The 13,570-nt window shown below is 44.7% G+C and overlaps 1 protein-coding gene across 3 annotated transcripts in view; it reads right to left on the reverse strand.

Moving 5' to 3' along the window:
* The window catches only part of Srgap2 (SLIT-ROBO Rho GTPase activating protein 2), a 243,088-nt gene that overhangs the window by 14,867 nt on the left and 214,651 nt on the right, over nucleotides 1-13,570 (reverse strand). For all 3 annotated transcript variants that reach the window (XM_071600131.1, XM_027934675.3, XM_034636185.2), the window contains exons 15-18: nucleotides 13,108-13,185; nucleotides 12,108-12,242; nucleotides 10,059-10,164; nucleotides 2,424-2,648 (exon numbers count right to left, since the gene is read on the reverse strand). In XM_071600131.1, coding sequence (XP_071456232.1) covers nucleotides 2,424-2,648; nucleotides 10,059-10,164; nucleotides 12,108-12,242; nucleotides 13,108-13,185 — 544 coding nt within the window. The remainder of the gene's footprint in view (nucleotides 1-2,423; nucleotides 2,649-10,058; nucleotides 10,165-12,107; nucleotides 12,243-13,107; nucleotides 13,186-13,570) is intronic.

Here is a 13,570-nt window from a genome sequence, read left to right on the forward strand (position 1 = left end):
TTTGAGACAGGGTCTTTCTAAGTTGTCCAGGCTGGACTTGAACTTGTGATTCTCAGGCTTTCGAAATGGCTGGCATTATAAGCATGCATCACTCTATCCATCTGGTGAGAATCTGCATTTCTAACCAGTCCCATGGGACCTGGATGCACTTTGAAAATCTCTGGGCTGTTTAAAGGCAAGATGATGCTTTTAAAGTTCTCTTCCAGCCATAAAATTCTATGCTTCTCTCATTTGATCCATCACCCCTAACAATACCCCTGATCCCCACCCTTCTCAATACTGGAGGTCCCCAGAAGGACCCCATCATGTGCTAGCAGGCAGTCCTAGAGAACCAGGTTCCAGTTTCAGAATGGGAAGTAATTTAAATAGGTTTGCTCCTCATATCCACAGCTGTGGGAGGCAAGTGGCTTGTGCCTTCTCCCTTGTGGTCCTGATCTCCTGGCCATTCATTAGGGTCTTTGGGGCTCACCTCCTTTATCATCTTAGCTCACTTTGCTGCACTTCTTTCTCTTCCCAAAGAAGAAAGAGGAGAGGCTGGGAACTTCCACATGGGTGTGAGGCTCATGGCCCGATGGTCTCTCATCCCAAGGTCCCAGAATCCTGCTCCTTGCTGCCATTGGTCTGAGGCTTCCCATCTGGGTTATGATGTCAGGTAATGTCCCTAAATAATATTATGGTATTTCTATAGACTGTTAATTAATGACAGACCAAACAGAGGAGGCTGAGAAGAAAACTGGAGGAAGGTGCCTACCCAGGAGAACACCCTTTAGGCTCTGTTTGCTGCCCTGGTTGGGGACTGAGGGGAAGTGGGGGTTCTGTTCTCCAGGTATTTGCGGAGCTGGAGGTTGAACCCAAGGCTTCACATATGCTAGGCAAGCATTCCACCACTGAGCTACACCCCCAGCCCAAGTAGTTTGATATTTGAGAAGTGAGGGCAGATGTTCTGCCTGATTTTCAAAGGCAGGTAAAGCAAGAACTGAAACACACCATCCACAGCTTTTCACTACTTATATACAAAGGGGAAAATCAAGTTTTCAAGTTATATGTATAAGGACAGCTTCCTGGAGCTCACCAGCCAGAGCCTGAGACCTGAACTGACCACCCTCCCTTAGTCACCACAAATTATCTGTCAGCGGGCCGTCTGACGGTCCTCCAGCTCAGACCCAGACCTGGAATCTGCAGTATAGCAGAGAGGAGTGGACTCAGGGATGTCACTGCATTAGGATGTTCACAGAGGCACAGATTATCAATTTCTTTACTGCTTGAGCAGGAGTCTGTCCTGTGGGGGTCAGGAAGAAGTGTGGACCAATTGGCCTCTAATTAAGTAAAGAGCCTCCCTTTTCCTCCCTACCTCAGTCAATAGCAATGGGGCTGGTGAATTGATTCCAGATGTTGCATTCAGACGGAATCCGATTGGGGTTGGCTTGTGCTTTCAGCTCAGGCTGAAACATTATTTAGGTGGAAAAGGGAGAGGGAGGAGAGGGAGGTAAGGGATGTTAGGGATTAAAAGAGAGAGACAGTTGTCTTTGATGGAAAATAACACTGAAATGGTATCATGGGTGGGGAAGGGAAGCTACATGGGGTAACGAATGGTCACTGTGAGAAAAGAGATCAGGGTTAAATCCCCATCATCAGAGTAGCTTGAAATACACTGTCACTGGCCTCTCTCAGTTGCAGTAGCTTCATTTCTAGCATAGAAATATGACTCCATTTTTTGGAAATGATTCATTATTTTTCTAATGGAGGGGTCTAGCAAAAATGTACCCTAGGGATTTCTTTTAGATTTCTGTTCTCATGCTAGGTCATAAAAAAACCTTACCCTACAGAATTTAATCCTGCTTCAGGGTGGGACATTGCCCAACCTGCTGAAAGTAAAGCTTACTCTTTTTTCTCTTCAAAAGTTTCTGAACTCATTCTAAAGTGTCATCTTACAAAGGCACAGTCAGGAAATCATGCCTCATATCTAAACTTTTCTCAATAAGAATGGGATTCCTTGGGCTCAGGACTGTCTTCCTCATAGCATAGGACAGAAGTCTGAGGGACATTATGGACTAATGAGAAGCAGTTTGATACACAATATTACTATTAATATTATGGACTAATGAGCAGCGGTTTGATACACAATATTACTATTAATATTGCATTAATAGTATCACTATTAATGTTATTGTCATTATCTTTCAGAATGGTCCTTACTACTCTGAACTCATAAAAAAGGGAGCTGGCATGAAGTGGCACTTACTCCATAGGTGAGGCTGAGGTGAGGGGACTGCCGGAAACATCCCCAGACCCTAGCAGCCTGAAAAGCCTAGGAGTGATAGGCTGGAGGACCTGGGGGTTTCCGTGTACTTTCACTTGACCATCTGGCCCCCATGCCAGTTGCATCAGTGACTCCCACCCTCATCCAGCCCTAAGCCCCCTACCAATAATCCTCCATGCTTCCTCCTCTGCTGTAGACAGGGCCCTCCAGCTCCCTGGGGTTTGGGAAGATGTTCTCATGTTGGATGATGATGGTTTTGATCAGCTCATTCACGTGGGCTTGGCAGGACACCTGGTCGTGGCCCTCTGGCACTGACATCAGCGAGGGCCCGAAGCAGATGGCGAGGTTGTAGGGGTCCATCATGTTCTCTTCACTGAACTGTGATAAACTGGAGGAGAAGGGAAAGGAGGCAAGCTGGAGAGCTCTCGCATGAATGCCCAGAAAACACAATCACAGAGGCACTGCCAAGAGCAAAGGCAGAGGGTCCACAAATGACCACCTGCCTTTCTGGGCACCAGGGGCCTTCTAGAAAGTTAGCTGGAGAAGAGGGTGACCACCGGATGGTCATTTAGGAGCCAAAGAGAGGTAAGGTGGAGGCTCCTACTTGGAAGTCTGACCTTCCTTTCTCTCCAGCTCACCATTCAAATGTTCCTTACCACTCCACCCTCACTCCTACCCTTGACCTTATCCATCCTACATTGAGAACAAGTCACTCGCAGATCTGAATATGGCTCCCACAGACCAACCTTCTAAGCTGCCAGATCAGATGGGGAACCTATGCTTTCCCTAGTAATAATATGGTCAGGAGACACAGGCATTGTATGCTGTGCACCCTTATTATATAGCAAAATGATCACGTTATTAGGGATTTTTATTCAAGCCTCTAAACTTGTTAAAAACAAGTAGCCAACTGATTAGCTTTTGTATTCCCTCAAGACATTAAATTTCTTTCTAGAACAGCTAATGCAATTGTTTTTTCATTTTCATAACACCTCTTATACTATTACATTCATGACTTATTCTGGAAAAAGTCAGCACGCTGTTCAAATTCTGCTCAGGCTTCTTCTGGATGCAGCCTGACTTCATTACTGGGTATTTATTTTTTCTGGGAACACCCTCTTCTCAGACAGCAGCAGCTCCAGCCACACTTCCAACCTTGGCCAAGGACCTAAGGCCTTCAATCAGCCATTACACCTGGTGAGTCTCCAGTGTTCCCTGCTGTCCAGGCACAGAGGGCTGGAATCTCCCACCCCTCAAGCCTGAAGAGTTGTGAGCTCTACTCAGGAGCAGAGTTTTTCCCTTATGATCCTGAGCAGGAAGTTCCCAGCATATGATTCTGACAGATACTGAGAAAAAAACAGAGCCCTCTGATGCTGTGCTGCAGGCCTAAGACTCGGCTGAGTTTGTCTCAGCAGCTGTCCTTCTGAATGGGGCAGAGTTTATTTCTAATGTGTCCCACATCCAGACTCACATTACAAAGCTGGTTTCCCTCTAACCCAATGGTTCTCTCTTCTTGAGATTCTGATATGTGCCTCATGCCCCTTTGAGGGTCACTGCAGGACCTAAGATATGGCACAATGGATGTGAACAACTGTCACAGGAAGAAAGAGTTGAGAGTCACTGTTCTCAAGGACCTAGACTCAAATGAAAGGAGGCCAGTGATGGGGGTTATAAATCCCGGTGGACAGCCAGAAGGGGTGGCGCATGTCTGCAATCCCAGCTTGGGAGGCTATGAAAAGAGGATTCTAAGTTCAAGGTCAGCCTAGATAACTTAGTGAAACCCCATCTCAAAAAAATAAATTTTTAAAAAGGGGAGGGATAGGGATGTAGCTTAGTACAGCACTCTGGGTTCAATTCCTAGTACCAATAAGCAAACAAACAAAACCCCCTGAAACAAAACAAAAAAAACCCCCCAAACCTCAGGGGCTGGATTGCTTCACAGGAGTCCTTCCTTGAGTGTATGTGTGTGGTACTAAGAATTGAACCCAGGGCCCTTGCTCATATAAGACAAGTGCTCTACACTGAGCTACACCCCCTCAGCTCTTTGTAAATTGTTATTTTGAGATAGGGTCTAACTAAATTACCCAGGCTGGCCTTGAACTTTTAGGCTTCCTGGCTCAGCCTCCCAAGTAGCTGGGATTATAGGTAATGCCCTCCTGTGCCTGGCTTTCACAGAGGTTCTCAAATATTTAATTTTATAATCCTTCCCTGGGTCTTGAGTTAAAAGGAACTAGAGATTTAGGAAGTTTGTAAGTGTACTTCTTGGTCAAATTCAAACCAGAGAGACAGGAGAGATAATTACCCTGGTAACCTCAGTAGGAAGGACTGAAGCAGGAGGTAACACAGGCTCATACTGAAGCTAACCCCAGGCTGGTGAGACAGGAGGCTTCAACAAGGCCTTGTCTCTTTCGTGTGATCTGACAGTGTTTTGGTAACATGAAAGAAAACCACAAGTTTCTGGGAAGCCTAGTTAGTGGTCAGAGGGAAGCAAACTCTAGCACTGTGAAAGATGAGGAACGTAAGAAGCCAACTAAGGAGAGGACTGTGCATTTCATAGGTAGTTACAATGACCATGAGCTTGAGGAGGATGTGGGCTGTGTTCTCATGGATTTAGGCCCATTTTATGACTCCCATTAAAAAACCAGACCAAGGTCCCTTTCTCTCTTCCAGTGCATTGTGGGAACATCCAAGTTAGTGGCTAAAGTAGTGGGTCTTAACTATTTGGGGGACACTGGGCAATATAGCAAGATTTGATCTCCACCAGACCAAAAAAACAAAACAAGACAAAAACTAGGGATTCTCCAGTAAATGTACACAGTTTTGTGCAATATTTCATGGTGTTAATAATCTTTGAAGACTCTAGAGGCTATAGCTAGTATAAGATCTCAAACGCCAGCTGGGTGTGATGGTGCATGACTGAAATCCCAGAGGCTGAGGAGGCTGAGGCAGAAGGATCACAAGTTCAAAGCCAGCCTCAGCAACTTAGCAAAGCCCTAAGCAACTTAGTAAGACCCTGTCTCTAAATAAAAATGAAAAGAGGGCTGGGGATGTGGCTCAGAAGTTAAGCGCTTCCAAGGTTGTCCCCAGTATGGTGAGTGGATGGATGGGGATCTCAAACACTAAAGCACAGGATCTTTATTCCTATAAAAATACCTGAGATGAATAGCACTGATAACAAGTCTCTGCTTTAACACTGTATATTTTCTTTTTGCTGCTAACTTATATATATGCCATCTCCTTAAGAATTCTACTGTTTTTTTTCAGTTTGAGTCTATGACAGGAGTGAATTCACCTGGTAGATTTGAACTCCTCCTCTTGTGTGTATCTTAAAAAGGTATGGCATTGTGGTTTTGCAGGAAGGAGACAATTGGGATCACCATGGTAACTTATTTTTCATCATGAACTTTTCTGGATTTTTTACTATTTGATATGTGCATTTGTCTGACTAGATTGAAAAGAAAAAATAAATAAGTAAAACATTCCAAGGATTTTAGAGTAAAACAGGCCTGATTTTTGAGTCTTGGCTTCATTGCTTCTCACTAGTTCCCTAATTAGGTTCTAGTTTCCTAGTTTCTTCATTGTAAAATGGGGACAATTCTCTGCCTCCTTTAAGGGGCTGTTGGGGAGATGAAACAATGGCACAATATATGCAAGGCACTTAGCACAGTGCCTAGCACACAAGTTGTGTTCAACAAATATTTTCTGTAATTATAATATCCTAGTTGCTTTTTGATATAGAACAGGGAATGGAAGATAGAGCTGCTGGCATTTGGCAGCCATTAATTTATAGGATTCTAACTATTTTTTGTTCCCCAACAGGTATCTAATAAGCTGAGGACTCCAGATCCCAAAATCAAAACTTTAAATCCTCAGAGACAGCATTAAGCTTGGGGCAGAGTTGTTTTTGATTTTTGCAATGCAGGGCTTGGTGCATGGAAGGTGAGCACTCTATCACTGAGCCACCACCCCAGCCCTGATTTTTAAGTTTGAAAGGGATATAGTAATACCTCTCATCTTAAAAAAAAAAAAAAAAAATCCTGTCTTAACCCTCCATCAGTACCAGGTGTACTGTCTCATTTCTCTGCTCCTCTTTATGATAAAATTCTTTCAGAGCTGTCTGTGCCAGCTGTCTCTGATTCTCTGAATTTTTTTCTCCTTCTGTCAGGGACTGAATTGTGTTTCCCCCAAATTCACATGTTGGAGTCCTGATGTATTCTTGCAGAGGGGATGTTTAAGGAGATTAAAGTTAAATAAGGTCACGTGGCGAGGGGGGTGGGTAGGGGAGGCACGGGGTGGTTCTAACCTGATAGGATCGGTGTCCTTTTAGGAAGAGGAACAGAAACCAGAGTTCTCTCTGAGCATGCACAGAGGAAAGAAAGGTCATGTGAGGATTCAGTGAGAAGGTGGCTGTCTACAAACAAGGACACAGGCCTCACCAGAAGCCAACCCTGCTGGCACCTTGAATTTGGATTTCTAGCCTCTAGTACTGTGGGAAAACAAATTTCTGTTGTTCAAGTCACTAGTGAGTGGGATTTCATTATGGCAGGCTGAGCAGATAAATTCTTTTCCCTCTTTCCTTCTTTACTCCCTTTGCGTGGTAAAATACACGTAACATAAAATTTGGCATTTTAACCATTTTAAAGCATAAGACTCAATGGCATTTTGTATATTCACAGCATGGACATCCATTACCACTTCCTAGCTCCAGAACATTGTTATCACCTCAATAGGAAACCTTGTATCTACTAGGCAGTCACTTTGTCCAACCCTCACTCCCCAGCCCCTGGCTATTACAAATCTATGTTGTATCTCTATGGATTTGACTCTTTTGGACATTTCACCTAAATGAAATCATATAATATGTAGCTTCTTTTGTCTGGCTTCTATCACTCAGCATAATATTTTCAAGACTCATCAATATTGTAGTACTTCATTCCTTTTCATGGCTGAATATTGTCCTGCTGTGTGGATAGAACACATTTCATGAGCTAGGAAGTAGATTCTTCCCAAGTCAAGCCTTCAGATGAGACCACTTCCTTGTCCCAATACCTTCGCTACAACTTCGTGTAACCTTGGGCCAGAAGCCCCAGCTAAGCTGTACCTGGACTGCCAACCCACAGAATCTGTGAGATACTAGTTTATTTGCTTGCTGAGATTGAGTATATATATATATATTTTATATATATATATATATATATATATATATATATATATATATATATATATATATTTTATATATATATATATATATATAACCCAAGAACAAACCATAGCCAAAGATAAAGTTTGCACATACCCAGGACCCATACTATAAAGGAGAAAGTTCTTAATGGGTGGGCCCAGGCAGTCTCCATCAGGCACTACCTATCAACACTTGCTATACCTATTTGTAAGTACACACTTATTAGCTGTGGAGGTGGAGGTGGTCTTCTTTATCACCTATGACCTGCATTCTATTAATTACTTTAGGAATCAATGATTATTTTAATACTGTATCTTTTCAATGTGACACTTTGATAAACAAATCAATCTTTTAAAAATTAAATAAACAGCAAAACAAAGCAAAAATAATCATCTGAATTGTACACTGCCATGTTTTCTTCAGCAATGGCCACCATCTCTAGCTCTGCCCGATGCTTACTCTATCGTTTCTCCTCCCCCGCCCAGAAAGAAAATATGTGGAAGAGAATGAGGCAATTGTACTTTTGTCCACAGTTACCCCAGGCCCTCCCTGCTCCTCCCACTCCCCATTTGGTCACCACTGTCATGCTTTTTGCTCACGCCTGGCTCATGTTGAGGGCAAGTATTGGTCAACGAGGGGAGACAATGATTGGTGACCCTGAGGGGACTAACTCAAGAGTTATTAGCAGAGTTTCTAGGTCACATGTGAACACACTGTGTGAGTCACAAGGGTTTTAACTCAATGGCAGTTGGGTGCCGAGTCAAGGCCTGGCCATTGAATGGAGCACACAGCCTCGTGGAGGAGGTAGGCTATGAAACCAGGACCTCGATAGCTCTGCAGGGCCAGCAGTGGGCTACACGGTGGTGTGGGCTCCTCAGGCAGGGCCCACTGCCCAGATAGCTATAGGGCCAGGATGATCTTGAACTTGTAAGCAAGCGGAGGCTTGTGACATGGCCTCAAAGCTGTATTCCTTTTATCCAGAAACCAACCAAATTACAAACACTTCATTTTTAAAAAGAAATATGTGCCCCAAATACCCTGGACCCTTGATTTACTGTTTGTCTTCCCTATTTTGATAGATTAATGAAACCAGAGAACTCCTTCTCCACTATATGGAAACTCACCAAGTCAGAATGATGATAAATTGACAAGTGAGGACAGCCTTAGGTCTATGGAGAAATGAGGAGGGCTGGGGACCGTAGTGAACTGGGGAGTGCCTGCCCCTCTAGTGGGCAGCCCTGACTCCAAAGGGAATTGCTACCACAAGAATGTGGGTTCAGTATTGGCAGATCTAATCATTTTTCAAAAGAAAACTAGGAACTGATATTTTTTAAAAAATAAGATCCCCAAATAGTTAAATGTTGTGTTAAAGTTTTCAAGACATAGTAGGAAGCACAGCTGGGTACCTTTTCTGGCCCTCACGTTGCCCACTTACAACCTTCATTCTGGGTAGCAGAGGAAGAGGTGGCAGTGAAAGCAGAGTGGAGAAGAGGTGCCAGACAGGAAGCCCACGTGTTCCTGCTCCTGCCTTCACTAGCACTGGGACCCAGGGCTTGCTCTTGACAAGGACACATGCTTGGAGAAGAAGAAATGCCCCATCCAAGCCCGAGACCTCTCTGGTTCTCAGGCCTTTCTTAAGCTACCTTCATTTCCTAGGTGACCAGCTAACTGCCACCAATGTATGGGTGACTCTCATACCAGTACCTTCATCCCAGGTTTCTCTTACCACATGGATTCCTGTGTTCAAACGCTTAGAATCTCTACTTAATGCCCAACAGCTACTTTAAATTACCCTGTCCATCTCGACACTTTGTCTAGAGTCTTTCCTCCATATCTGTCTTCCCCAACTCCATGAATCTGGCTTATCTTCCCCTTCCCTTATCTTTAATAGGAATGAGCTTCACTATTTCCCCGTTGCACATGCCAAAAATGTAGGATTTCTGTCTTTCTCTCACACTCTACATCCAGCTTATCAGTAAGTCTGACTAACACTATGTTCAAAATATATCCCAAACCTTGCCCCCCTCACCATCTCCAGTCTTCCAACACATTGGCCAGACTACAACAACCTTGGGACCTGGCTTCCTTCTCTTTACAACCTTCTGTAGTAACTTCACAAAGCATTTTGGCAGGTTTTAAAATAAATACATAAATCAGAACATAACACTCTACTCCTTACAACCTTTCAATCGCTTCCCAAATCCAAACCCCTATTACCATGACTCTCAAACCTGAGTGTCCCCATGGCTCCTCTTTCATTGAATTTAGGCTGCTGCTCACACCCTGTCTTCTCAAAGGACTTTGATGATCACCCATCTAAAGCGTTTTCTCTTCTTTCATCTTCCGCCCCAATTCAGATCCTGTACTCTACCCCCTTCTTTACTCTTTCTTCTTCTAAGCACTTATTTTACTGATTAGCTGTCCCCTTCCCTGGTACATGAGCTCTCATTTAGCAATACATTCTTACAGTCTAGCACTGTGGCCAGCATACAGTAGGTGCGCACAGGCACACATTAGGTGCTAAATGTGTGTTTGGATGGATGAATAGGTCCATATGGAACTTCCAGAAGCCAAAACCAAGGCTTGATTCAGCTGTTCACTGGAAAGGCTACTCACTGATTGAGGAAGGCAAAGAGGTATCTCATGATAATCAGAGTGGTTTTGGGCAGGACCAGGAGGACTTTCCGGATATGCAGAGCTCTCTCCTGTAGGTTGTCCATTGCTGAAAGAAGAAAGCCATGTGTTATCCTTCACTGTGCCCGAGATCCCAGGGAATAGTGGTCAGAAGCCCCTTACTATTAGCAGGTATAGCCCAGACAGCACCAAGTCAAAGCTGCACACAGCACTGGCACAGCAACAGGAATTTCATTATTGTTGCTTCTGGGTGTGGGGCTGCACCAAGGTGCATGCTGGGTTCCACACATTTACCGATTCAGGACTTAAGGTATACTCCTTGGGCACAAGAAGGGTTGGAGATGTTCTCCCCAGCATCTACCACCTGCTTTTTCAAACAATTAGGAGCTGGGTGTGATTGCCTAACACCCATCCTGGAGGTCCTGCATCTGGGGAGGGAAATTGGCTGTGCTAGTCTTGTCCTGCACGCTCTATGCATGTATTTTCCTCCTCTGGACAAGTCTGGCTTATCTTCCCCCTCCCTTATCTTCAGTAGAAATGAGCAGAACATGACCAAAAGTAGGAAACATAGGTCCGTGGGTAAATAGCCATATCTGGGAAGAAGACCGGAGAATTTTCCTGACTTTTATGCTATGGGCAGGTTAGTCCCCTGGGCTTGTGGTCTCTGTCATGGACAGCCTCCCACTTCCACAGTGTCCCATGTAGATCTGGTTATTTTCTATGAGTGCCTTTATGTAAAGAGAAATGGGGAGTACTGGATTTGGGACAAGAGTATATTTCTAGGGGAGAACTGCACAGTCAAAGGATGAATGTGTTGGCCACCGCAGTCTAGCTTAGAAGACTTTACCTAGGTCCAGTTCTGGGAAAAGACATGAAGACACTACCCAAGGGATGCACAGAGTTGATTGCCACATAAATCACTTCCACTGAACTACCACAAACAGCAGGTCAACAAACAAAACAAGAGAGCTAGTTTCTTGAATGCACTGGACCTTTCTGAGAATAACTGAGAGGGAAAGTACTCAGGACAAATGTTGAGTCAATTCAGCAACTCAGGGGTCACAAAGACCCTGGATGACCTTGGAAAAAGGATCTTTTCTCCATTGCAAAGGCATCTTTCTTAACAGCCTCTGGGGCCATCACTCAAACTCTGCTTCCAGAGTTTCCATGGATTGCTTATTATGGAAACAAATGAGAGGATGGCACACAGCAACAGGAGTTTCTTCCTTGTTGCTTCTGGGAGTGAGGCTGTTACACCAAGGTGCATGCTGGGCTCCACACATTTACTGATTCAGGACTTAAAGTATGTATTCCTTGGGCACAAAAAAGGTTGGAGATGTTCTCCCCAGCATCTACCACCTCTCAGTTATTCTCAGAAAGGTCCAGCGCATTCAAGAAGCTAGCTCTCTTGTTTTGTTTTTTGACCTGAATGCCTATCTCCCCCAGCAGTATCCTGAGCTTTTCAAGCTCCAAATTTTAGAATCAGAGGCAGAGAACTCCTAAGAAAATAGAAAATCTGTCTCTCTCTCTGGGAAAATACCAGATGCCTACTTCTTAGGATAGCATATATGAATACACCTGGCAGGTAAGCCATGCCATGTTTAAAGCAACAAATGGGAGATATTTGCAATATTTAGGCTTTTCCCCTGGTATCATGAAAAAGCCCAAACCCAATGTATATGCTTCAAACAACTGAAAAGACTGAGTCTTATGAATGAATTTTTATAAAGGCATTTTACTAAAGGAAGTTAAAGCCCAGAGAAACAAAAGAGTTTATGATGGAGGTGAAGCCAGAAGTCCTGACCTGGAGTCCTAGACTCTTACTGAAAAGTCATTCTCCTTCTCCTTCCTTCCTCCCCTGCCAGGGATGAAGAAATGAAGGTGAGCATAAACTCACTGAAAAAAAAAATTCAAAAGGAAAGCTTTACTGAAAAGCTTATGAGAAAACAAAGAACTCCATAAAAATATTCAAACCTAGTGCTTGGAGGTGCTGTGGCCCAGAAGCCACTCTGAGGCCAGGGTGATACTTACTGACGCAGGCCATCAGGTCGTGGAAGATGTCCTTAGGGAAGAGCGGGTGTTCCAGCCCCCGGAAGTAAAGCTTCAGGACACCAGCTATGGAGTCCATGTCGTGGTCATTCTGGTCCCCTGCCAGGGGGTCCTCTCCTGAGGATAAGCACACCCAGAAAGGAAAGAGTGAGAGAGGCAAACACACAAAGAATGAAGCAGAGGCAATGGGGAAGGGGTGACCCACTTATATCCTCATCCCAGTCCCTCAGCACAGTGCCCAGCACAGTGGCATGAGTGGGGTAAACCAGAGGACAGATAGAAGCACAGACTGCTGAGACTCAGGGATGTCCCTGTGGGCTGGGACTGGGACACAGGAACTGCTTTCCTTACAGAATCATGCAAAGAGGCTGGGACCAAGCCCCTGGGGGAGGAAAACGAGGCCAAGGAGGCCAGCTCCTCTGATGAGCTCTCACTCCTGCTGCCCCCAACAAAGGACACCTACTTACAGAACAATCATGCCAGAGCTCCCTATGGAAAATTTCATATCAGATGTAATTAGATTTAATGATAGGACCAACCTCAAATTGAAACTATATATATCCATTACAGTGACGGAAATTGCCAAAGCTTGCCCATTACCTTAATAGCCCACAAGATAATAAATGGGCTACGATGAACAGGCGCATTAGCCTTGATATTAACTGCCACCAAGGGTTCCGGATAAAGCCATAAACCGCCTGGATATCATAGTTAACTTCTTGGGTTTTGGCAGATCATCCGTAGGAGAGAGGCAGGATGGGTGAGGCCAAGAAGGAAGGAAGTGGATGTGCTCAGCATCTCCTGCATCTCTTACAGGGAGTTGCGTATCTAATGGGAAGTGTGTGCAGACAGCAGGTGTCCAGCTCAAGAGGGAGGCACAGGGGCTTCAGAAGCTCTGGGCCCCCCTCAGAGGAGAAAGGATAGAGCCAGTATCTAGGAGGCTGGCAAACACTTGGTCTTAGCTTTCAGGCTGTTCCCTTACCTCTTTCAAAGGCATTTTTGATGTCATTCACTTCCACCTGGGATCCAGACACCCGGAAAATTCCTTCATGCTGCAGTCCTGGAAACACACAGGGAAAAAGTGATCAAGGAGAAGAAAAAGCAGCCACAGAGCCAAGCTTAGCTGAATGCCTGTCTCCCCTGGCAGTGTGCACTGAAGCATCCTGTCTCTCTTGTTTTTCAGGCCAAAGGAGTAAAACATGTGCAGGGACATTGGGAAAGTCACTGGGATGATTATGAAGCATTAGCCTAAAGAAAGCACCAAATCAGAGGCTTAAGGGAAGGGATTTCTACAGCCTGCTTCTCTTCTGACTCCAAGGGAGACTATCAAGCAGGTACCTTCCCTGCCTTTGCTCACCTGGAAAGTGGGGAGGTGACCTGTTAGTGTTTTCTTGTCACTCAGGATCAGAAATGGGAGGTAGGTCGTGGCAGGCAAGACATTAGGT

The sequence above is a fragment of the Marmota flaviventris genome, chromosome 12, assembly GCF_047511675.1.
Source record: "Marmota flaviventris isolate mMarFla1 chromosome 12, mMarFla1.hap1, whole genome shotgun sequence".
NCBI classification, from domain to species: domain Eukaryota; kingdom Metazoa; phylum Chordata; class Mammalia; order Rodentia; family Sciuridae; genus Marmota; species Marmota flaviventris.